The sequence below is a fragment of the Diaporthe batatas genome, assembly GCF_019321695.1.
Source record: "Diaporthe batatas strain CRI 302-4 chromosome Unknown Contig00004, whole genome shotgun sequence".
NCBI classification, from domain to species: Eukaryota; Fungi; Ascomycota; class Sordariomycetes; order Diaporthales; family Diaporthaceae; genus Diaporthe; species Diaporthe batatas.
Genome location: NW_025408551.1, coordinates 2,068,761 through 2,093,480, shown reverse-complemented (window position 1 = coordinate 2,093,480; position 24,720 = coordinate 2,068,761). Strand labels below are relative to the sequence as shown.

General features: G+C 57.5%; 5 protein-coding genes across 5 annotated transcripts; 1 reads left to right on the top strand and 4 right to left on the bottom strand.

The window, feature by feature from the left end:
* Window positions 1-90: 90 nt before the first annotated feature.
* KVR01_004138 (uncharacterized protein) lies at window positions 91-2,241 on the bottom strand (the record flags this gene model as incomplete). The annotated part of the gene is made up of 2 exons (XM_044784207.1): window positions 1,124-2,241; window positions 91-1,064 (listed from the first exon to the last, which is right to left on the bottom strand). Exons 1-2 carry the CDS (start codon window positions 2,190-2,192, stop codon window positions 91-93), a joined length of 2,043 nt encoding a protein of 680 aa, XP_044646302.1. The 5' UTR covers window positions 2,193-2,241.
* A 2,667-nt stretch (window positions 2,242-4,908) lies between these two features.
* Window positions 4,909-7,703, bottom strand: KVR01_004386 (bifunctional aminoimidazole ribotide synthase/glycinamide ribotide synthase). Its single transcript, XM_044783896.1, has one exon. The coding sequence runs from the start codon at window positions 7,515-7,517 to the stop codon at window positions 5,136-5,138; it is 2,382 nt and encodes a 793-aa protein (XP_044646550.1). The 5' UTR covers window positions 7,518-7,703; the 3' UTR covers window positions 4,909-5,135.
* Window positions 7,704-7,992: 289 nt separating this feature from the next.
* KVR01_004049 (uncharacterized protein) lies at window positions 7,993-9,012 on the top strand (the record flags this gene model as incomplete). Its single annotated transcript, XM_044782319.1, has 2 exons — window positions 7,993-8,363; window positions 8,454-9,012. 2 exons carry the CDS (start codon window positions 7,993-7,995, stop codon window positions 9,010-9,012), a joined length of 930 nt encoding a protein of 309 aa, XP_044646213.1.
* Window positions 9,013-9,763: 751 nt separating this feature from the next.
* Window positions 9,764-11,793, bottom strand: KVR01_004317 (uncharacterized protein; the record flags this gene model as incomplete). Its single annotated transcript, XM_044789147.1, has 4 exons — window positions 9,764-9,994; window positions 10,048-11,422; window positions 11,485-11,566; window positions 11,655-11,793. 4 exons carry the CDS (start codon window positions 11,791-11,793, stop codon window positions 9,764-9,766), a joined length of 1,827 nt encoding a protein of 608 aa, XP_044646481.1.
* A 9,822-nt stretch (window positions 11,794-21,615) lies between these two features.
* Window positions 21,616-23,405, bottom strand: KVR01_004129 (uncharacterized protein). The gene is made up of 4 exons (XM_044782525.1): window positions 22,608-23,405; window positions 22,427-22,549; window positions 22,141-22,368; window positions 21,616-22,080 (listed from the first exon to the last, which is right to left on the bottom strand). The coding sequence occupies exons 1-4, from the start codon at window positions 22,945-22,947 to the stop codon at window positions 21,881-21,883; spliced, it is 891 nt and encodes a 296-aa protein (XP_044646293.1). The 5' UTR covers window positions 22,948-23,405; the 3' UTR covers window positions 21,616-21,880.
* Between the last annotated feature and the right edge of the window lie 1,315 nt (window positions 23,406-24,720).

Sequence of the window (24,720 nt, the reverse complement as noted above, 5' to 3'; positions counted from 1 at the left end):
AATTCCCTGCCCTTTCGTTCCTCTGCGTATGCATGCAGCGCCCAACAGAGGCTTCTGAATCACAGGAGTGACGGTCAGCACACGCTGGAATCACACAATCCGGAAGGGTTTGCCCGGCAAAAACGACCTAGTCGCCCCCGAAACAATGCCGTGATGATACACCTCACCCACAAGGACATATGCCCCGGCACCAAGAGCATCACTGCCCCCGCCGTGCCCACCAGCCCTCCTGACAGCCATGGGCGTCCGAACCCCCGGGAAGACACAGATGGCGTCCCCGACCCTCGCACCCGGAGCCGCAAGCCCGAGGTGCCCGGCGGCCGACACGAAGACCTGCCGGGCCCGGGTCGCACGCTCGCAGTGGTAGGCGAACCTGGAGACCTCCTCCCTCTCCGCCCTCCCGAGACGAAGGACCTCGAGTGAATCTGACGCGTCGCACGCCCGGCGCTCCTCCAGCCACCTTTCGAAGCCTCGCTCCGTCGGAGGGCCCTCACGCTGCTGCTGCTGCTGCTGCTGCTTTTGTGGTGACACTGCCGGCCCGCTTGCGGTCAGCGTCCTCCAGAGGGCAGTCCTTTGGGCCGCTTCTTCCGGGTTGGATTGCGGCTGCTTTTCGTTGCTGGGGAGGCTGCCGAGTCCCGCGGTTTCGAGGACACCGTCTATCCAGTCCAATGTGTCACCAACGTATTCCATGCGACCCCCGGGCCCGAGTGGCGGGCGTCCGTAGCTCACTTTTGATATAGTGTCGACCACGCTCCCGGTGATGGAAAGAACCTTTGGTAGCTTGGGGTCGTAGGAGATGGAGGGCCTCGTTCCCTGGTCTGTCGCTTGGTAGTTGCCCGCGGCTGCAATCTCGGCGAGACTCGTGCCTCCTGCGAGAGAGGTCCAGTCGGGCACCCACGAGGGAAGATCCAGAGATCGCCGGTGGCCGACACCTGCTACAGACAGGATGAGGGGGTCAGCATCCCTCCGAAGAATGCGGCTTGCAACTTGGATGTACAAGTCCTCGACCGAGATCCTGTAGTTGGGCCGGAGATCGGGGTCAACCTGGTCGGCGGGCAGCGCCACTTGGGGATGAGGACGCATCAGCTTCTGTACTTCTCGAGGTGGTGACTACTTGACTCACAACCAAGCAGGGAAAAGATCCTGTCACGGGGGTCAGCGGCCTGAAAATTACGAAAGCGGAGGAGCAGCTGCTGCAAGACGGCCGGGTCCTTCGCACCGTCCCGGAGGTCTCGCGCAGCCATGATGCGGCCCGGGTTCCGGAACGGGGCCTCGACGCGGCCCAGCCGTTGTCCCCTGTTGGGATTCGTGCGATGCTTCTCCATCACCCGGAGCAGAATGCCACTGTTGTCCGCAATCCACCCACAGAGCCTGCAGAGCTCGTCCCACCTGGCGGCATGGCGGCCGCACACCACCGTCACGTCCCGGGCCAGCGCGACCTCCTGGACGACCCAGCGCCTGGTGAACCACGGCCTGCAGAGCAGCTGCGCGACATCCGCCCAGGAGGCCGGGGGTATTCCCGCGCCGAGCGACCTCTTCTCAAAGTCCTCGAGGCCTCGGGTCAGGAGGACATCGCCGCTGGCCTGCATGAGGCCCCGGGTCAGCTGGAGCAGGTCCATCGCGCGGGTCGACGCATCGTCTGCTGTCCCGAGGAAGACGATGACCTGCTGTGCTGTGCTGTAGATTTCGCCCATGATCTCGACCTGGCTGGCCCTCTCGTCGGGGTCCTCCTGGTTGATGCAGACTGCGTCGATCCACAGGTACAGCGTATCCCCCGGGGGCACGAGCGTGCTGACTATGTCGAGGACCGCCTGGTTGTACCCGAGTGCTGTCTCGACGCCATCTGAGTCGACAAAGTGGCCGACCGCCGAGGGGTCGTCCCGTGCGTAAGAAACGGCGACGTAGGTTGGATTGTCCTCCAGGGCGGCGTGTACTAGTTGGCCGACAAATCCCGCCTCTTCTGGAGCAGACCGCGCGAGGCGGCTGACCCTCAGGAGACGGACCTCCTTTCTCTCCTTCTCTAATGAGGTGTAGAGCGGCGCCGCGCCAGACTCTGGACTCCGCGGCTCGGCAGCACGCTTGCACCAGTACGGTGCACGATCCCCGGCGAGGATTCCCCATAGCTGTTGCTCTACCTGGAAGACGTCAGCCGAGGTCTTTGGCCTCTGGGGATGCCAGAACCAGCGTGGCATGGTATAATAGTTTTCAAACCCGCGATATGAGGATCAATCTGCCTTGTGCTTGGAGGCTGTTGTTATGACTGGAATTAGGCAGAGACTGAAGACCCCTTTTATGGCTCTGAGACAAACAGGATTAGGAACGCTGACCGGTATCTGCATGATGACTGGGCAGGAGGCGCAGCACCAGCCATCTGCCAACCAGTCATTGCTCGCAAAGGCTGACATCAGAAGGAGCGTACCCAGTTCCGTAAGGATGAGTGTGAGCTGTTTCAGAGGTTGGCTCGGGGTCGGATGTAAACACAGCCTATGCCGGCCCTACAGACGGCCTTATTCTGACAAGGGGACGTGAAGTAAGTACAATAGGTAGTCCTGACGGGCGGCTACTAAGACGGCCCCCAGAAGGACCGCGTATTTGCAACTTCGGATCCAGGCAGGGATCTTATAGAGTGTACCAAGGTTTAGCCGTTCCCTCAACTAAACAGGCGAGGCCTATTCAACTATGTTGTATCAAGCAACGATGGGCCAAGTAGGTCAAACCACTTTGGGCCTAAACGGTCTCCTGGAAGTGCTGTCGACTCACCATCTCAGATGTATTTGTTTCTGCTTTTTGTTTTTCTTTTCCTTTGTATATATCTTGATGCTCCGGCCAGCCGGATAATCCTTCAAACAGGGCTGTCTTAGGCCCAGTAGACGCGCCCATCTGCGCCCTGGACCGCATAATACTGCCCAGCGTGTGGGCTGCTGCTGCTGACGTCGCTGCTACTTCTGACCTGCGGGACATGTCCATAAAATTGCTGGTATCCTTGACCTGGGATCCTGGACGTGTCCCAGCGATGCTGGACGTGCTGGGGGAACACGACGTCGACGCGTGGGTATCGGTGGTCCTGGTCAGGTGGAGGGTCTGGCCCGGGATGGTACTGCTCCATCGCCTGGGGCAGAGCCTCCTTGGAGCTCCCTGACGACAGACCTTCCCGCCGAGACCTCGCCGCGGCCCACCGGACAGTATTGCGACTAGGGCCAACCAGTCATCCCACCAGAGGCCAGCCTTCTTGTGGATGCGGGTGTAGAAGCGGAGAATGGTGGATATCGCGCCGAGGGCGATGGAGATAACACCCACTATGGTGGTTGTCATGGACGACTCCTCCGTGGAGGCCTTCTCTTCCTCGCTTGCGGCCATGGCGGGGACGCAGACAGGTGCCTTTACTTGCCCAGGATCCCAGGCTCGAGGACATGGGCCGCAGACTTCAGGAAGATGATATGGCGAACAGAAAGGGAAAGTTGTCAGTTGTAAACATATCTCAAAGAAATGGCCCTCACGGGACAGATAGAGCAGGTGTCGGTCTGTGTTGCCTAGATGAATCAATTCAATCCTTCACCTGTCATTCAGGCGGCTTGCTTATCTCATAAGAAACCTGTGAGATCCAACGAGCCACATTCGAGTATGACCAAATCTAGTACGCCCGTTGCCGCAGGGCTTTTTCACCCATGCGCCCTGTTGCTCCGCCCATCAACATACTGACACACACAGCCAGGGCGGGCAGTGCTGGGGTTGTCAGCATACCTTTACAAGCTTGAGACACCAGTAACTAGCGGCCAGAGACATGCAGAAAAGGATCGTAACGCCACATGCTTGCCCAGAGGTCTTGGTTTGTGTCGAGAAGTGTGTGTTGCTTACTGAGGGACTGGGGTTTCGGATCACAGATGGCTAACCCATGCAGCAACACGAACGAGAACCGGTGGTGCAGCTTAGGTAGACATGTGCTTTGCAGATTGTCTCAGAAGAGCAAATAAACTAATAATGATGTGAAGTGGTTGTGACATAGTGAATTTTAAGGAACCCTGGCTGCTGGGAACTTGAAAAGTAATTCTGCTTGAAAAAAAAAACACTTGGTGCCTGCATGGTTCGAACCAGTGTGAGGCCAATTTGATGGCTAGTTGCAAGTGTCCCTAAGTGATAGATGGTTGTTGATCATAGATAGGTCTTTTAGCCCGTGTGCGTGCTTGCAAGTGGGGGTTGCTGAGCAACAAATGATGGTGCATTTGAGTTGAGCGCGGCCGCCCACCACTTGGTTGCTCTTAGCAACTCAGATCATGGGCAGGATGAAAAACAACAAGCAAGGTCCAAGGTTCAAATGGCAAAAGGTTCGGACCAACTGAGGCCTACTCCTATTAGATGGCAGATAAATGGCATGTTAGATGTTTAGGTGGTAAAGCTTTTTTTTCCTTCTTTTATTTTTTTCTTCTCTTTTTTTCTCTGAGCTATGTGCGACCCTCCCTCCCCCAGCTGCCCGTGATCTTTCTGTTTTTGGATTTTTTCTTCTTTTTTTTTCTGAAGTCTTGCGTCTTGACCACTGCACTATGCTCTCTTTTTTTCTGTGGGCAGCTGGTATCTGGGTGTGTTTTGTCTCCCTTATAAAGGCTAGTCAAGTCACCGGTTAGTGTTGGGGGCGGTCCAGCATGTGGCTAGTAGAGCATGGTCTAGGAGCGAATGGGGCAAGTGAATGGGCAAGTGAATAGGACATACTCTCAAAAGCATAATCTTGGGGCCCATGTAGTTAGGCTCTGTTCATATGTGACAGCTCTGATGCAAGCATAAATGGTATGCCGGAACAAGTAACTGCCCCTCCTGCTCATGGCTCAGGAGGAAACCTACACAAGAGCATGGTCACTACAGCATAAAACCAGTTGAAGCACCCATAACACAAGTTGGTTCAGGGTCCAACTGAGACGAACAAGACTGAAGCAAGGGCCAGCTCATGGATTGGGCCAGAAGCAGTTGGGATCAGGTCAAGACACAGGACAAGCTCAAGTGTAGATACGGGCCCATCACGGATGAGGACAGCACACATACATAGATCTATGCGAACAAAACAACATGTTGATTTACTTTTCCTTCCCCCCATTCCAAGTCCAAGCGCCAAAGCCGATTCCCTTTCCACCTGATATCTATCCATCTTAAGCCCAAGACTCCAGCCCCTTGAGGACACATCCCTCCCCACCCTCGCTCCTCTTGACCAGCCGCCCGATCCTGTAGACCGTCTCGCCCTCGGCCTCCAGCACCTTGACAGCCTGGTCCGCATCCGCAGCAGAGACGACGGCGACCATGCCGACGCCGTTGTTGAACGTCCGCGCCATCTCCTTGGGCGCGACGTCGCCCGCCCTGCGCAGCCACCTGAAGACGGCGGGGACCTCCCAGCTGGCCACGTCGATCTCGGCGGCGAGGGTCTTGGGCAGCGCCCGCGGCACGTTCTCCGTCAGGCCGCCGCCGGTGATGTGCGACAGGCCCTTGAGGAGGTTCTGGCCGAGCACCTTGAGCAGCGGCTTGACGTAGATGCGGGTCGGGGTGAGCAGGCTCTCGCCGACGGTGCCGGCGGCGCCGTCCCAGGGGCAGGCGTCGGCGTACCTGAGCCCGGCGCGGTCGACGATGCGGCGGACCAGCGAGAAGCCGTTGGAGTGCACGCCGTTGGACGCCAGCCCGAGGAGGACGTCGCCCTCGGCCATGTCGGCCAGGCGGGGCAGGCGGGCCTCCTTGCGCATGACGCCGATGGCTGCGCCGGCCGCGTCGTAGTCCTCGCCGTGGTAGATGCCCGGCATCTCGGCCGTCTCGCCGCCGACGAGCGCGCACTTGGACTGCCGGCAGCCCTCGGCCACGCCGGAGACAAAGGCCGCCGCGTCGGCTGGCTCAAGCTTGCTGCACGAGTAGTAGTCCAGGAACATGACGGGCTCGGCGCCCTGCACGATCAGGTCGTTCACGTTCATGGCCACCAGGTCGATGCCAACCGTGTCGTGCTTCTTCATGCTCTGCGCGATGATCAGCTTCGTGCCGACGCCGTCGATGGCGCCGACCAGCACGGGGGCATCGGGGTAGCCAGCAGCCGACAGGTCGACCTCGCCGCCGAAGCCACCAATCTCGGCATCGGCGCCAGGCCTGGCGGTCGACCGCACGGCCTTCTTGATCATCTCGACGAGCTCGTTGCCCGCATCGATGCTGACACCGGCCTGGGCATAGGTGAGCCCTGCGCTCGGGGCAGCGCCAGATTTCCTGAATGCGCGGTGTGCAATGTCCTTGCGGTAGAACATGTTGTCAAACTGGATGAGCTTGATGCCTTCCTCGTAGGCCTTCTTGACGGCCTCCTCGAGGCTTGAGCCGACGGCGTTGGCAGCAATCACCCGGCCGCCAGACGTCTGGAGCTGGGAGCCGACCAGCTTGGTGCCGGCGTGGAAGATGGTGATATCACTGCCGGCAGCAGGGGTCCCCACGGTCATGGGGGTCCCCTTGGCGTAGCTGTTGGGGTATCCGCCCGCGGCGACGACCACGGTCGCGCTGAACCTGGGCTGCACCTTGAAGTCCATAGAGCTCAGGTAACCCTTGGCGCAGGCCAGCATGATCTCGGCCAGATCGGTGTCCTCTGTCAGCAAGGGGAGGACGGTCTGGGTCTCGGGGTCACCGAAGCGCACGTTGTACTCGAGGACCTTGACGCCCTTGGGGCCGACCATGAGACCGGTGAAGAGACAGCCCTTGAAGGGCATCCGGTCGTTCCTCAGGCCGGCGATGGTGGGCTCAAGAACCTCCTTGTCGATAGTTGCGATCAGCTCGGGCGTGGCGATGTTGGTCGGCGCGTAGCAGCCCATGCCGCCAGTGTTGGGGCCCTGGTCGCCATCAAAAATGCGCTTGTGGTCCTGGGCCGGGGGCAGGGACTTGATGGTGTAGCCGTCGCAGAAGGACAGCACGCTCAGCTCGTCGCCGGTCAGGAACTCCTCGATGACAACCTCGCTGCCGGCGTCGCCGAAGGCCTGGTCGACCATGATCTCCTTGAGCGCCTGGTGGGCCTCCTCCTTGGACGTGGGGATGATGACGCCCTTTCCGGCGGCCAGGCCAGTGGCCTTGATGACGATGTCGTGCTGGACCGAGTCGATGTAGGCCTTGGCCTTTTCGTAGTCGGAGAAGTTCTCGTAGGCCGCGGTGGGGATGTTGTGCTTCTTCATGAAGTCCTTGGAGAAGGTCTTGCTGCCCTCCATGCGCGCCGCGGCCTCTGAGGGCCCGAAGCACGGGATGCCCACATTGGTGAAGAAGGCCTCGATGCCGGCGACAAGAGGAGCCTCGGGGCCGGGGACGACGAGGTTGATCTTCTCCTGCTGGGCGAGGGCGACGAGGCCAGGGAAGTCCTCGGCGGAGACGGACGAGTTGTTGGTCACCTTGGGGCAGGCCGCGGTGCCACCATTTCCAGGGACGGCGATGATGGACTCGACGAGGGGCGACTGGCTGAGCTTCCAGGCGAGGGCATGCTCACGGCCGCCGTTGCCGATAAGCAGGATGCGGATGGACTGGGAGGCCATTGTGGCGGGGGAGAATCAATCCAAGACGAAGAGATCGCTCAGGGGGGTTGGTGGCAGTCTGAAGCTGGGGACTGGATGGACCACGCCCTTGGGAAAGTGATCCTCGACATCTTTTTCTCTCTTTCCTGCGCGAGACGGAGCGAAAACGCGGCAGAAACGAGTCGCGAAATTTTAGCTACCCGCAGGACCCCTCCCCCGCAATTCTGGATTCTGCCCACACGTTCCAAGTCCCTGCCAGGTTCTGATTATGGAAGGCGGAACCTTGCCCCCAAGGTTGTCGACCGACGTGATGATCTAGTCTCAATTAGGCTAGCGTCCAATGTGACCAGATCAGGGTCTAACCCTCAGCCAGCCAGAAATCGACGATGGACTCACCTCACAGTCTACTAGTACATGCATTATTTCGAAGATGATAATTATCTGACTTACACGCTCATCTTGTCCGCCCCACCCCATCCATCCATCACAATCCGCCATGTCCAACAACACACCAAAACCCAGCCCAAAAACCCCCACAGACCTAGGAATCCTCCAGGCCTCCCACTCGCACCTCTCCACGGCAGCCCAGCTCCTCGACGGCTTCGTCCACCGCAACAAGAACCAGCACCGCGGCACGCGATGGTGGGGGCCCTTCGACATGCTGCGCCGCAGCGTGCGCAAGCTCGCGCCTGACCTGGGGGACGCGGTGCAGCGCGCCGAGTACCTGTCATCATCATCTTCCGTCGTGCCTGCGACAAAGCGGAGGAAACCCAACGACAAGGGGGCCGTGGCGAAGCTGCCGGGGCTGGAGCGGGTCGAGGCGAGGGCGCAGTGGGTGCATGATGTGGCCGTCGTCAAGGCATATGAGTGAGTACCCCCATTCCGGGCTTCTGCCCTCTTCAGGCTCGCACAGACACAGAAAGGGCAGCCTGGCTGACGGCGCGGACCGACAATTAGGGCATTCACGCAGCTCCTGGCGGACAGGCAGTTCGCCCAGCTGGGCCTGATGCTCATCGGCGTGCTGGCGCAGGTGGAGGCGGCCGTCGCCCCATTCGTGAGGCCCGCCGAGCCGGAGGAGGGCGTTGATGAGACCGATGCGGCCGGGCCGGCCCCCGTGCAACAGGTGAGGGTAGCCGGCATTGCCGCCAAGGGCGGTGGCGTGCCGCCTCCGGTGGTCAGGGGCGTTGAGCAGGAGGACGACCTGGGAGTAGCCATCTCGAGAGACGAGCTCGGCGACGATGACGACGATGGGGAAGGCGACGGCGGTGTTGTCTCGAGGCCCCGGTATTCGTCACCACCACCACCCAAGCACGCGCCTAGCAAGGAGAGGAGGCCCGAGAAGGGCGAGGGCAAAGGGAAGAAGCGGTCCAGGACGGAGGATGCTGGGGCATCTAGGATAGGCAAGTCAGAGAAGCCGACACGGCCGGAGTCATCGAAGGAGGAGAAGAAGGCCAAGAAAAAGAAAAAGAAGAAAGGAGGCGATGAGTTTGACGACCTGTTCAGCTCTCTCATGTAGGGCGAACGACCGCCGGTCTCTGACCAGTCCGAGGCAAACGAAGCTTAATACAGTGGATGCTTCAGCGAGGCCCTCTCGCAGGTCCCTTTTCACTACGTTTGTTCATATTCCCGCCTAGGGCTTGCGACAACTTCTCGACAAGAGGGAAATGAGCTTGCGCCGATGCAAGCAGCACGCTGACCGCACAGGGTGACGCCCTGTCGCCCCATCTCAACTCGACGACAACACACAAACACATATCCAAGATGGAAAATCGTAGCGAATCAGAAATACACATCTAGTCATTACGAAAGTCGCCTTCGAAACCTTGCCCAGGTTCCTGCCCATAAATCCACCCCCCCCCCTTCGCGTAGTCTTCCAATGCCAAACATTCCCGTATCCATCTTCAATCGCATTTTTTTTGTTCTTTTCAACTGCACAGACGCCCGGCCAAGACTTTTTACCCAAACTCGAAGATGAAAGAGCGCCCTGGAGTATCCTTCTCTAAGCATGCGCGGGCAGCCTGGGTTATCTGCTACTGTTGGGGGCTAATGCTGATTCCGACACACAAGACAGACTCGGCACTTGTCCTCTACTTCGCACCGGTAGACTGAATAACCTCAAAGTCGTGGGCGCCTTTTGTTTTAAACTGTCAATAGAGGTCGCTGACCATTCGCGTCTTCTGGCCCGCCGAGCAACATCAACTCGGGCCGCAACTCAGTGTTCGCCGTTGCTCGGCTCTGTGTCGCTGGCGTATCACTGGCGTATCCACCTAAGGACCAGTTCGGGTGTACGACCAGATACGAGCACGCATGTCTCCAGAGCCGGTGGCGAAGTAGTTTCCGGTGGGGCTGGGGGCGACAGAGATAACACTGTTCTTGTGGCCCTGCAGCATGACCTGGGTGTTTCCGGTTCTGGGATCCCAGAATTGCACCCCTCGGTCCTTGGAACCTGACATGACCCACTGGGCATCTGGTGTCAAGGCAACGGAGAGAACAAAGTCCTATGCCATGTTAGATTTCACGGGCTGGGATGTCGCTCGAGTGGTGTACTTACCCGGTGGCCTTCGAAAGTCTTGACGCAACGCCCGCCCTTGGGAGCCTGGTTCATCTGTCCGGGCCGCGACGAGCTGAGCTCCCACATCTTGATGGTCCTGTCGAGACTGCCGCTGACAAGGTCCTTGCCACTAGGGGAGAAGGCAACGCTGTAGACACTATCCTTGTGGCCGTCAGGGCCCTCCAGGCGCTCGACAAGATGACCGGTGTTGATGTCCCAGACACGCACGCTCTTGTCCAGCGAACCAGCTGCGACAAGTCGGCAGTCAGGAGATATGGCAACAGTAGTGACGCCATCCTCGATTGTGAGGGTGAGCACGCTGCTGGAAGACTCAATGTCCCAGAGACGAACGGTGCGGTCACCACTGCCCGACGCAATGGTCCTGCCGTCCCGGGAGAAGTCAAGGCTGTAGATGTCCTGCTCGTGGCCAGAGAAGGTGTTTCGGATGGTGCGAGTCTGGATGTCCCAGACGCGGATGAGCTTGTCCTCGGCGCCGGTGGCGAGGTACTTGCCATCAGGACTGAAGCAGACGCTGCGGATGTACAAGTCGCCGCCAGTGTCGGCGTTGTCGTCCTGCAGCACACAAATCTTCTCTCCAGAGATGATATCGTAGATCTGAGCAGACTTGTTGCAGCCAGTCGCGACGTACTTTCCATCCATGCTGAAGCGGACACAGCAGACCACGCTCTCGTGCGCCAGGGTGTGGACCAGATCCACATCGAGCATGCGTGGGACAGTCGGGTTGAAGACTACGAACCAGTCATCCCTTGCCTTCTTGTGCTGGGGGGCAAGTCGCTCCATATCGAGGTCACCAAGGGCGTTGTTGGGAGGGTGGTGCGGCTGAGCCATCCGGGCGTGGTCCGGGGTCGGGTGGGTTCCGACCTGAGGGGACTGGCCCGGGCCTCCAGGTCCGGGGTACGGGATGGGGGTGTTGATCTGAGGAGTCGCGGGGCCACCGGCTGGGGGCCTGCCCGGGCCACCGCGCTTACCAGGCCCGGGGCTGGCGGTGCTCTGCGGAGGCTGGGATGGGAAGCCGCCCGGGGCTGGGCCTTGGGGGTACTGCTGCTGGAAAGGAGGTGCCTGCGCTGGTGGCGGAGGGGGCGGCGGGGGGCCCTGGAGCCCCGGCGGAGGCTGCGGCATCTGGTGAGGAGGGCCCTGCTGCTCCTGGGGTGGTGGAGGAGGCGGCGGGATAGGGCCGCCCTGGCCACCCTGGCCGGACATGATGGCGCTGAATGCGTTCGTGCCCATGCCAATGGCCGGAGGAGGAGCTTGTGGCGGGCCCTGGTGGGGAGGGGGGCCGACCATGGCGCCCTGAGGAGCGCCGCCTCGGGCCTGTTCGAGCTGTCGACGAAGGTGCGTGACCTCTTCTTCGAACCTGCGGGCGTGGACGTCAGCGAATGTGCGGCGGGCGCAGTGGAGAGCTTGGAGATGGCATACTTCTGCTTCAGCGCCATGTGGGTTTGCTCCATAGCGTAAACCTTCTCACGGACCAATTGCATTTCGTTCACTTGGGTTTGGACTGTGACACGTGTTAGACGCGGGGGCTGGAGAGGCTGCGCTGGGATGGCGCAGTGGCGTTGCTGGCCGTGTGGCCGAGGCATGCTCACTCTGGTGCTCGTAGTTTTCGCATTGGCGACCCTGGGTCTCGAACTCGGAGCGGATGTTGTCGAGCAGCTCGTTCAGGCGGGACGCGCCGTTCCCTCCAGGCGGGACGCCCCCCATGCCTCGGTGCGGATACATGGACATGATTGCGATACCCGGGGTTGTATGCGCTGCTGTTTTTGATGGTGTTTGAGATGGCGGCAGGGCCTGGTGACGGCGCTGTGGCGAGGGTCACAGCTGGTGCTGCTTGAAGCTATCGGGTGTTCTCAACTCGTTGGGGCGGGCGCCGGTCCGGGTCACGATGGCTGAGTCGGACCAGCGGCGGTCGTGGTGGGTTTGGAGCTGAGCTGGGTGAGCCTGTGGGATTGCGATCCAAGCGCGGGCTACCTCTGTCGTGTGTTTTTTCGCGGAGAGCGTGGGATGGTGAGCTCCACCGTCGGCTATTGACGACGTCGGGGCAATGAGGAGGCGGGCGGGCGGCGAGATGGTGGTTGATGAGCAAGGCGCCTTTCAGACCTGGGTTGGGTGAAGCCTTGTCGTGTCGTGGAGGAGGGCGGGAGCACGGCAGGGGCAGAGAAGAGGAGAGGCGCGCGAGATTGAGGAAGCAAGAAGCAAGCACGCACGACTGATTTTAGGGAACCCGAGCCAAGCCCCAGCCTGAGCACCAAGTGGCCCTGGCGGCCGTGCCCTGGTAGGTACCACAGTACTCCGTAGAGGGTGGGAACGGGGGCATTGGGCAGGGGGGGTGGTGGCATGGGCACGGACATGGATGGCGATGCCTAGTGTAGGTACCTGGGTACCCCGTACCAGACAGGCGAGGCAAGGCGAGGCAGGTGGCAGGCTGCAAACCACCAGCCCGTCTGCCCGTTAGCCCCGCCTGTGTCCATCACACAGAGAAACTCACCTAACCTCCCGCTTGGTTGCTGAAAAGAATGGGGCGGCGCGGCCTAGCGCAGCCGAGTGGGTCCCCACCCAAAACAAACCCTGCCCGCAGCCGAATCGGGCCACCCACCGCAACCTTGCCCAGCCAAGGGTGCCCCTTCCTCTCTCGGGCTGCGGTGCTGTGGTGCGTCAAGCACCCGTGTACGGAGTACCCAGGTACTGTGTGTGTGTGGCCTGCCGCCAGTCGGCCCTCAGGAGTACTCTGTACTGATCGGAGTATTCTGTACTGATCAACACCGCCAAGATACATCCGTCGTAGAGTGCTGACCACTAGACATCCGGGTACACTGCTCGTACAGGCAGAAGCCCGTGGTTCCTTGTGGCTGCCGCCACCCGGCCTCGTGCGATCAACAGATAAACACGTACGTGCCCCATGGTGAGGTAGACATACTGTCATCCACTCCCCTCTCTATTCAAGATGGAGTGTGCCACGGGCCTCTGCTCAAGCAGGCGGAGGCGAGCAGACAGGCTGACAGGACAGGTACGGGTGCAGTCGCTTCTCTCCAGCATGCAGCTACCACATGTGCATCATCGACCGCCGTGCGCCGTTGGGTGGCTCGCCAGTCGGACTGGCAGGACTGGGTTGACAAGGAGGCGACATCTCGCCTGTGGGGGCGGCAAATGCCTGAACGGACTAACTCTGGGAGTTGCTGGACGAGCTGCCCGATCAGGCTAGGCCGCGATGGAAAACGTGGCTCTTGCCGGTGAGGCAGGCTCGGCTTTTGCCTGTGCTAGAAACGTCCATTGGGACCGAGTCGAAAGCAGGTGGCAGGTCGGGTATTCAGGGTTTTTGTTTTGGGGTCAGAAGGCCAGAGAAGGCCAGGAGGCCAGGCCTGCCCCCTGTCCAACCCCTCCCCAGCCGGCGTGGGCGCTTGAGACGTTTCTGACGTCTGTGCGCCGGCCGTACATTTCATCACGGCGTCTAAAATAAAGTTGGGGCCCAATGGGATATTCCATACTGGCCTCACGTAGGCAGCCTGGGCTGACCCGACGGCCACACACGCAGTCGACCTTGGGAACATCAGATCTCTGTTCCATCTCCGTCTCACTCACGGATTTCCCAACCAGTGTTGATTCATACGCTTTCGTCTTTCCATGGTATCCTGCCAGGATGCATGCATGCTCCAGCCGTGCAATGCCATGTCCTACATGATCGGATGGCCCTGGCTCAGACCAGAAGGACACTTGACACTTTCATCCAGCCTCTCCACGATTGGTTTGGCATAGACGTGCTGGGATTCGCCGTCCGGCTTACCGCAGGATGCAGCACAGGTCACCGTGCCATTCTAAAGTCCCTCGCCTTGAACAGGACGGTGGACGGCTGGACGGGCGATGCATAACAAGTACACGGTGCTTACTATCATCCTACCACCAGGTCGGCGGATCCAAAACAAGGGGGGCCGCAACACACTCGCACGCTAAAACGGACTGCAAGCGCTGGGTTGCAGGTATCATGCAGCTGCAAGACTTGCAGGCCGAGGGAGGGGAGGGTGAGGGTAAGGGAAGTAACCAAACCCGCAGCACGAACCGTCGTCGTCATCCACCCACCCAGCAGGCAACATACCTGCGCTGCGAGCTTGCAGTGGGCCGAGGTGGCGCATCTGCTACCTGGCCTACCGCAAAATGTTCCGAGGGCCTCTCCATCGCCACACTAATAAGCCGAACCTCTTCTCTCCACACACCAAGTCTCCCGCACAGCTCGTCCCGTCTCCCTAGGGCCAGGCGACTCGTCGTCCCAACTTTAGCCCACACACGGTACAATGCGACACCATTGTCAGCAGGAACCTCCTGTCCGAGCGCTTCTGCCCTAGGGTGTTTGCTCGGCACCCTCATGAAGCTTGTTGAGAAAGATGGCTTGGGCACGTGACTGCTCGGGAGCCAGCCATCAAAGGCGCCACACCATCGCCAGTCCGCATAGTCGGGCGTGGTTGTCTTTTTGGCAACTTGGTCCTGGTCAGCTGCGTCGGCACCACCGTTGCAGAATTACACTGCGACTAGTCAGGCAGGCACTGCAGTGACGCCCGAGGTTGGGGCCGTCCCACCGGCGGTCCTGCAGCTTCGGCTGTGTGACTCAGCATTCTATTCGAGGATAGAGCCTGGTACTTTCTGGTGAACTCAGGCGTGCCATCTAGGACGAAGCTACTTCACGCCGTAATTCCGATGATGCGGCCTATTTTTGGCCACTTCCATGGATATGGCTGGGGCGATCTAGTTGTGCTTAAGAGAAGACAGAGTGAACCAAGCTGTAAGCGTGCATTCCACCAGCTACTTCCAGTAACGGCTGGCACATCCACCAGCTTGATAGGCCGGCCTGCTTTCAGAGCAATCGCTCTGAGGTAACACGCCATTCTCGACGTTATGTCCTGACGCTCGTCGGAGTCGGCCCAAATATCAGACGCAGATTGAGACGGTTTGGGACCGGCATAATGAGCTGTCTTATAGCCGAGGCTGCCTTACCAGACATCACATCACGTGGCATCGAAATCTGCTGGCGACATCAGACGGTGTCTGGCGTGAAGTTTATCTGCGGGCCCGACGGTCGAACAGGATAATAGTTTCACAGCCAGCAGGGCGTGCTGAGAACGATACGCGTTCCCCTTTTCGAGCCACGCGCTGAACAAACTGGCCCCGGGTGCTCGACACAAGAAAGCCTTGATCTTCAATGTCATCCAATCGCAATGACATGGTATTAAACGGTTTCACATGGCTTTCATCCCCACGAAACGCCCTTCGTCCGATGCACGCAGGGCCTCACAGTTCGGCACCACCTCGGACAAGTCATTATCGAGCTTCTGTATCCGATAGGTTGTCACCGCTTTTGACACGGACACACGATCTGGTCCAATCCAGTGGCTTGCGGCAATATGAATCGTCAAGCGGCAGAGATGTGACGACGCACCTCAAAAGGGGCACGAGCTGAGTTCCTCATGTTCCCAGATGCAGCCGCACAGGTTTTCGGTTCGAGCTCGTCACCTATTTGGGATCTTCTGTAGCACTTATGTGATCACAGAACCGGGTCACAGGTGAGTGAATGTGACTTAAGCGCGTCACTCATAGAGTTATTGAGATGTCTTTTGAGGATGGGTAATGCGGTGTTGCTTCTGTCGTTGCCTCTTCCCTACTTCACTGCAATCCCAGATTGAATAGGACGAACTCAAACGAAGTCTATACAGAATTGTTAAGAATTATATGTCTAAACTGGTATTAATAGCTCAACCCCGTTCTTTTGATCCGTTAACTTGCCCCCCTCTTACTCGGTGGAAGATCCACTGAGGCACTTGAGCAGAGAAAGGAACCTCATTTGTAGAAAGGCTAAGGCCCGCTGAGTGCCTGGGGTACAACAACGCAATACTTGGCATGCAACTCCCTTTGGGACAGAATTTCAACTTGTTCGAATCTTCAAAAGCATTGGGATGAGCCAATAACAATTGAGTCTCAATGAGGCTTGACGCTATGGCTGAGAGAATAGATTTGTTCAGTTGTCTCATACTTATAGGACTGTTTCAGTCTACCAGGCACAGCCGATTGTGTCTACATAGTTCTCTTCACAATGCCTCTTCTCCGTTACACAGCCATGTCGGTGATCAGCCATTAGGGATTGTTCCCGATTATCCAGAGGGACCTGATGCGTTCACCTTGAGGCCTCTAGCCAGCAGAGCCTCGGAGAAAGACCAATGCGACGACGAAGCGCACAAAAGTGCGAGATGTGCGTATTTAAAGGATACGAGTGCTTGCACAAAAAGGAACAGCCACCCCCGTCGCGTGGCACCACAGTTGCAGCCAGCGGCCCAGCAGCCTGCAGCCACAGCAGCACGCCCTCGGCCCGCAGCGCTTGGCCCCCAAACCCCAGACAGCAGCCAATCTCCCAACCAGACGTGCGGAAGCGACAACGCGTCACACAAGATCTCGGACTACGACCACATTGGCGTGTAGCGGTATAATGTGCCCAATCGGCCGTCACTCGGCCTGTGGAGGCCGCTCAGCCCGCAAGGCTCCAGCACGACCACGACCTCCGACCGTGCATTAGCCCGGCCGGTGCCCCCAATGGCCGGCGATTACGGAACGGCGCAAAAAGCTTCAATCACTGCTAGCTTTTCTCCCGGGCTTCAGCACGGCGTTTGTTCTCGAGCGGCGTACGACATGCCGTCATGCCGCTGAGGTGGTGAACGGCTTTTGAGGGCCTAATGCGGGCGCCTTTTGCATCGGTCGACGTTCCCATTTCAGCTGCAAAGCGCCGAGGCTGATGGGTTTTGGTCTCGCAAGCTGAGGCATTCGAAATAGAATACCTAGTTGGGGGAGAGTAGAACGCTGTGTCCCCAGGCATATAAAAGCAAGATAATGGGCCGCGAGGCTCATGCCTGGGACTCATCTCGGTCCCTAAGCTTCCCTTGAGTAATTACAATTCAAACACTCGCTCAAAATTCTCAATCACGTTCCTAATTACTATATTTTTCCCTCAGTCTCCGAATCTTTGTACCATCGTAATCAAGGCCACCGCCATTCTTTTCACATTTCTTTCTTTCAGTGTCCGCGGGTGTGACAGCTTGGTCCCTAGAACTTGCAACCTCCAAGGACCCATGCAAGAATCGGAAGCATGTAAGCCTCTACATTTTGGTTTCATCACTCACATATGGATAGTGTGAGGCTGAGAAAGTCACAGGAACTCGTCCGACAACAGCGACCTGCTGGGGATTGGTACATGGGCCACTAGTTCACAGCCCACTAGCAACAACCATCGGGCTCACAGCGGCAGCGGAACAAACCCAGCGCCCAAGAAGGCCAAGATGAGCGCCTCTCTTGCCCACTGGGTGGGCAGCTCTCAAGATGACCCGTGGAGTCATGTTGCAGGGAGGAGAAGTGGTGAGCCCGCAGGCGGCGACCCGGGTAAGAGTTCAGGATCGTAGATAGGCATCACAGGACCAGCACTTCCGGAAAGATGTTCTGAGCAAAAGAATTGAAGTATGTGTGCATGCAGGCATGCTCCTGGTCGCCTTGGGCCAGAAATAATGGGTCTCGAGCTGGAGCTTGGGACATAGTCCATTCTGCAGTCGGTCGTTTGGAAATACTTGTGGACTCGGACAGGATTGGAAACATCTAAAACCACTCAATAATAACACAATCATTCGATAAAAGTTGATAAGTTTCGAATACTCTTGCCCTGAGTTGTTGGTGTTGATACATGGCACCAAGTCTCGTAATGCATGGATCTCTTCCGCCGAGGAGCTCCTCCAGTAATTCATCTGGCTGGGATCGCCTCTGCCCGTCACGAAATTCAGGAGAAACAGAGCATGGATTCAAGGCGTCGAGTGTGGAACAGAAAATTCAAGACCTCTCAGCCTATCGCTTGGGCAAGATGTGGAATCGAGATTCAGTCTGTAAAAACCATGACCAAACGTCAAGCTGTCATATTGCTATGCTGAGCGATTGGGGCAAAGAGCCAGGGAAGGGACTTATCGTGGATCAAGGGCACTCAAACGAACAGTTGCCCTCTTCCATCTTCGCCCTTCATCCTTTTATCTTCTCTCTTCGCTCTTCCGTCTTCACGTGCAGCACTCCCCACTCAACATCACACCGACGGCGACATCCTCATTCCAGATGTCCCACTTCTATTTTCTTGTCTTCACCCTAATTCCTCTTCTGGGCTATAAATCAGCCGCCTACTGCACTTCTATCCCGCTGCTGCCTACCAATGCTCTTACTCTGTTAGACGCCCATCCTCCCAACAAGTTCCTCTCAGTTGCCTCTGGATCACCCAATTACATGTAGGAACCCCCCTGAGCCGCCCCGTGGTGACACCTCTGATTGAGGGACCTGTCAAGGGACAGAGCGGCGTTCGATTCGTACGGACCCTGTGGTTGGTACTCTTGGGGGTCGGGTTTTTTCTTTCGTTTTTCTCCGCATCCTACTCAGTCTTCCCCGCTGACAATAAAAACGGTTCATGACAGTTTCAAAAGTTCACTGAGCCTCAGATCCAGTATCGCCAGGGCAGCAATTCCTCTGGTGACGGTCCGCATGTCCCCCAATCTCACGACTAGTGACCTCCTGTGGTCCGTAGACAGGTTTGGTAGTCGGTGGCGTCTCGCTGGCGGGCTACCGCGCACCTGCACAGCTTGATGGCGATCCGGGTATGCTGTATGTGCGAGTTCTTCCGGCGTTCAGCTGTGGATGACCTTTAGGTAGAAACCTAGAAGATCGCTGCCTCCTTGCCCGAACAGGTTTGTCTTCCTTGTGTTCCCCAGTAACCTCAAGCTCCATCAATCGAAGCGCCTCGTCCAGATAGACACCGTTTTTGAGTCGGCGGCCAGCACTGTCGCCTGCAGCCGCGCTTCGAGCAGCTGCGTCAGCACGTGTGTTCCCTTCCACGCCCGAGTGGGCCGGGACCCAACGAAGCTCAACCGAGATGCCCAGCTTGCCAAAATACTGTGACCTGGTAATAAGCTTGCGCAGGACCGAATTCTCCTCGCCACGGAGCCACCCCTCGCTGAACGTATGTTGTCGTAGCCCATCCACGCAGCTCAATGCCTCCTGGCAATCAGAGAATACCACCACCTTGCGAACACCAGATGCCGGCCGAAGCAGTGTCTGCGACAGGGCGACTGCCAGCCCCTCCGAAATAGCTACCATCTCGGCAGTAGATGCGTCAGAGTCGGCCGGCAGGGGGAAGACACGTTCTTGCCAGTCCCGGCCATCGTCAGCTTGAAACACAACGGCAGCACCTGCGCATCTCCTTGCGTTATTCTTCCCTCTTTTGTGAAACGACGAGCCGTCGACATAGAAAATTAGCTCATCCTCGTTGCATTCGGGGCCCGGCCGACGTGCCTTGGTCGCCGCGGCAATGGCATCGTCTCTGGACTGGTCGATGACGACATCCCCCAGGAAGCGGAGCTCGGCGGTAGAGCGCAGCAGGACGAGTTCCCTGCGGGCGTTGGCCTCCCTGTTTTCCTTGGCGATGCTCGAGATGTGTTGTGCGAGGGACGCGGCGAAGGCCCTTTCACTTCGGTCATGGCGTCGCTCCTTCTTCTTCTTCTGAATTTTGGTCGGCGGAGATTTATCCATGCTGGCGGGAGTGTGTGGTTTGTAGTGATTCTCAGCTTGTGGTTTTGGAAAAAGGAAAAGGCCGAGGAGAGTCTTCTCAGATGCAGCACCGTTCACGGCTAACAAAGTGGATTGGGCTAAAACAAGCCAACTTTTAGAATTGTAGAATGCTGCAATTAGCCGTGGTTAGTCGCCGTACCAAAATAATGCTAGATGCACATTCTCGATCGACGGCGTTCAACAAACCGTCAATGCTTTCCAAAAGCCGTCCACGCCATGTGTTTAATTCGAGCATTTCATTTTGATAAAACTTAATTTGTAATCGTAGGGCAGGAAGACAAGGATGTATATTTCAATCGGACCTAGATACCACCTGGGCATTCAGAAAGTTGTCACAGACTGGTAAGCTCTTGTGCCCCATTCTTTAGCCTGTGGCACTACAAGTGCGCTACAGTGCCGTAGCACGAGCCATCCGCACAACGAGTTCCCCGTATCCAGCAGCATTCACGCTGATGTCAGAGGGTGCTTAAATAACACGGTGGTTCTGTATTGGATAGATGGCGCAAGAGATGTAGGATTGACCACGCTGATGGCTGCATAAAAAGATGCGGATCGGTAGATCTCGTATAGGAGTGAGTTGCTTATCCATCCAAAATAGGGCAATAATACCCATGAAAGGCTTTGTCACTAAAAGAAGCTGAATTGTTCTGAACGTCCCATGACACTGAGAATTGAGCAAGGCACCACTCACTGCGATACCTAGCATTGGTTGTCTTAATAAATGGAGCACATTACTATCACACTTGAGTGCTCCCTTTTTGTTTCTTCTACACAGTGAATACTCCATAGAAATTTACAGCCAGCCTCCTCGATTTGATGTCTTCCTATGATCCATGGCCACGTTGCATACAAAGCTCCACAAGTTTTCGGGGATACCCAGAGCTACTACCACTATACCCCTATAAGGCTAGCAAGTCTAATATACTAACCTCATCTCATTTAGCAGAGGACAGTAGATGTAAAGATATACTTAATCTATAGAGTCACACAAACTAAATAAGATACAATAGCCAAGCAAAGGCCATTGATAATAGAGCCACAGGAGCTATCCACCACAAGACGTGGTCTCTGCTCCCAGGCTGTGGCTTGCCCCCAACAGTGGCCACTAGCGAGCGTGCCTTGGGGCCTCCCCCAGCACAATATGGAATACCATTTCAGCAACGTTGGTCGGTGCACAAATCAGTAAGCCGCATCGGCAGTATTAATACGTATGTTTTCCACACACTCACCGAAGCCTCTGGGCAGGTGGTGGCAGCGTACCATAAGTTAACACAAATTACCAACCACACTTGGTTATTTTCAACATCCGAGTCGTTCGTTCGGTACCAAACACAGCGCAACGTGAGCCCACCATCGTCGTCACAGAAATCCACACACAAGTCCCCATGTGCTGTTGGCCATTCCCTCCGTCTCCGACCTACCTGGTGGACAAGAAGCCAACCCAGTCACGGTGCCGTACCTATGGTCTGCTTGCTAGTATATACATGTGCCATGATATCCGCATTAAACAAACTGCCATGGGTAAACTCAACCCCAGCGGGTGTTGTCCAGACAGACCGGCAGTCAACCTCAACTTATTACTGTTCTTTTTGTCAAGGTATGCTCTACGGTCACACCAGATGATCCCAAACCCGGGCCGGAAGCAAGCTTCTGAGCTCTCGCGGTACGCTGTTTGGAACCCGGGTAAGTCGGCCACCAACCCTGCCGCTATATAACAAACCTCAACTAAGAGATCATCAGCGTTTTGCACGAACACCGGGGACGCTAATTGGTGCCGTCTAACAGCAGGGATTGGACGCCGGCCCGTCTTGCGTGTTCAAAGCACGCAAAGTATCCGACAACTCAGCCCCGGCGAGACAACCATCAACAGCAAAAGGTGAGGTAACTTTACGAGGTCTCACACCAGCAGCACCAGCGAATCACTCAGAGTGTATGTATCATGTATCATTATTATTGCTCGTGATCTCGGCGCCCGGTTGCCGAATGCAAGTCCCGGAACTTCTGATTCTATCCAGACCAAGGATGCACCCACCCCAGCTCAAGCATCGGGTGTGCAGAGCAGCTGTGTCTCAAGCCTGCCCGGCATCATCCGGCTCTCCTTGCTCGCTCCCATTGTTTCAGGCCAACGAGCATGCATGGCCGGTGGGGCTCCCATGTAGAATGTATAAAATGTTGACAAAGGCTACTGAAGCATTTACACATCGTGGGTCCATGACACTGTGTTGTCGATGGCCCATTTGTGGATGGTGTCAAAGTTGCGGCATGTGTGCAGGGTGCTGAAGTCGGGCCAGAAGTCACCGTCCTCGTAGCCGTACTCTGGGTACTCTCGGAAGGTGAAGATGCCAATGTCGGCGGTGCACATGAGGTTGATCCGGATGGCCTCGAGGCAGTGGTCTGGAAGAAGAGTGTCAGCACGTTATGGCCCAATGAAAACAACACGGTCTGTTGACTCACCGACATGGCCCTTGAGGCCATTCTCCTCTTCCTGGATGTCACTGTAGATGTTGACATAGTACTCCTTGTAAACATACTGCCTCAGCAGGTTCAGGCAGTGCAGCTGGTGGAAGACCTCGACTGCGGCGCGGTAGCCCTCCTTGCCGGTCTTGGGGTCCGTGACCTTGAGCGAGTTTCTGGGCAGTCCTAGCCTGTCCAGCTCGGCTTCTGATATCATCTGGTCGCCCACTGTTCAAGTAGTCTTAGCATATGGCCTCCAATAGTCCAAGGGGGCCAGTCCACTTACTGTCGTTGGCTATGGAGTCCCACGCCTCATCGACCTTGGGGCCATACCCGACAAAGGGGCCATCCACCATGGGTGTGAGGTTGAACCGAACTGTGTCGTACTGCACGATGGGGGCCACCGGTGCTGCCAGGTGATAGTTAGACGTGGCTGATAGAAGGACGGTGAGGTGTTGTTTGCTTACAGTAGGACGAGAACTGCTGTGTGTGCTGGAGGTCTGACGGCCTCGCCGTCCTGTTGCAGAAGGACAGCGTGAACAAGGTCATCGACAAGGTGAGCAGCACAGCGTGGGCTATCCAGGCCCAGTGCTTGGACACAAAGTCCGAGGCTCTTGTCCTAGCATTTCGCTGGTATTTGTCGTCCCCTAACCTGAGTGATAACCTGTCCTTCTCGTATACTGTGGACTCTGAGCTGCTCCGGCTCTGTTCCTCATCAAGAGGCACAGCCTGGTAGTCTTTCGCCATTGGGGATAACAGAGGATATTCACAGGCAGAATATGTGATGAAGCGAAATGATGAGGGCATACCAGCTGCTCGGGCGGAAGACAAATCAGAAGAAGGGGAGGCGAAAAGGTAGGAGGAGGAATCAGGCGGGGGATCAGACGTGGTAGGAGGAAACACCAGGCTTCCTAGATGGTGCACGTCAGGAGGGAGGCGGCTGCTGGGTCAAGCGGCGTCGAGGCGGTGATCATACGGCTAGACTTGCTTCAGGTCGGTTCGTCCTGCCACGTCAAGGGGCCAAGCCTTTGAGGGTGTATGATCAACGAGAATGACGGGAAATCGGTAGTATTAGGCGTTTCCCAAGAAAAGATGTGTTGACTCGATCAAAACACGACCAGCGCAGCGGTTCTGGAAACAAAGGAAATAGGAGCGACGGGCAGGCCATTACAAACCACCCACGCCGCTCCTCGGTTTGCAGGCATATCGCCGACCACGAGTTGAGACGTCTGATGTTGGCGGTGACACGGGATGAGACAGTCTTCAGGGCCAGGGTGTGTTTGAAAGGGGTGAGTGTGGACGGGCGAGCAGGTGTGGTCGCGCAGTCCCAACGGGGCCTAGCCTTGTTCGCTTGGGTCCCGTGGCTGGCCCGAGACGAGACGATGGCGAGGGGAATTCGGGAGACGGGGGACTAGGGGACGGGGCCCCACAAAAACCATCACAGCTGCAATAAGGTTGGGTGTGTGACACAAAGAGAGAGAGATATAGTGCGGGCAGAGGCAAGACAGAATAAAAGTTCCGGCACTTGGACTGCTCTGACATCAAACTCTAGTGCACGTCGAGTGAGGTGAGTGAGGTGAAAGCTCCGTGGGCAGGAAAATGCCCGAATGGAGCGGCTCCCAGGGCGATGTGGTCTGGGGCCAATGCGACGCAGGGCCCATGCAGCCAAGCCGCTGTCGCGGGAAGTTTGAGCAGGGGTGGCTGTCGAGGGAGACTAGCGGTTGGAATCACTGGGCGTTTCACCTGGGCAGGCTTGGCCCAGGGCACCTCACCCTGACACCTTCGCAGCAGCCCAGCAGCCCAGCAGCCCAGCAGCCCAGCAGCCCAGCAGCCCAGGTGTGGTCTGCTCTGCCCTCGATCTCCGCTGGGGGCCGGCTCGTGACGGCCGTGCAGGAGCCGATGCTTCTATATTTTCCATCCGACATGCTGGTTCTCCCCACCGCGACCACGGTGGTGATTGGTGTCTCGGGCTGAGAAGGCGCCAAAAGTTGCAGTTTCAGCAGCACCCCCGTCCCCGAGACTCCTGGACGGCAGGTCGTGCCCAGGGCGGCGGCTAAGAATTGATGGGCAATGATCCACTCGATGCCCGCGTGCATCACAAAGATCCTGTCGAACACGATCTGTCGCCTGGGGGTTGTGGGTGATGGGCGCCCACCCGCCTGCCGCTGATCTGGGGTCGATGGCTGCATGGCGAAATCCCCCCGTACATGAGCATCTTAATTGCGAGCTGTAAGAGATCTGAACCTGACACAGCATGCGCTAAAATGAGCCATACCACCAGGCCCGCCAACCAGACAGCCAGACAGCCAGCCCGCCCTGACCAACCCTGCCGCTGCTCACCACGAGCTTGCTTAAGCTTGACGGAGCCGCAAAGCTTGGCCCTGCACCAAACCTACCCAGGTGCCCAGGCACACACACATACACACGCATACATAGGCACCACACGCGGGTATTATGCTTAAGGGGTTCCTTCCTGCAACATGGGCCTGGGCCTGTGGCGCCTACATCCCTGCCCGATCGAGTGATCACGGTTTACTCCATCCTACAGTACACATCGCGGCCACCCTGCCACCCTGCCAC

Bases quoted from the DNA above. Each gene is read 5' to 3' on its own strand.
- KVR01_004129 (XM_044782525.1), bottom strand. From the start codon at position 22,947: ATGCCCTCATCATTTCGCTTCATCACATATTCTGCCTGTGAATATCCT. The intron at 22,369-22,426 runs GTAAGTGGACTG...CTACTTGAACAG, and splicing joins GGACTCCATAGCCAACGACA to TGGGCGACCAGATGATATCA. The intron at 22,081-22,140 runs GTGAGTCAACAG...CTCTTCTTCCAG, and splicing joins TGGCCTCAAGGGCCATGTCG to ACCACTGCCTCGAGGCCATC.
- KVR01_004386 (XM_044783896.1), bottom strand. From the start codon at position 7,517: ATGGCCTCCCAGTCCATCCGCATCCTGCTTATCGGCAACGGCGGCCGT.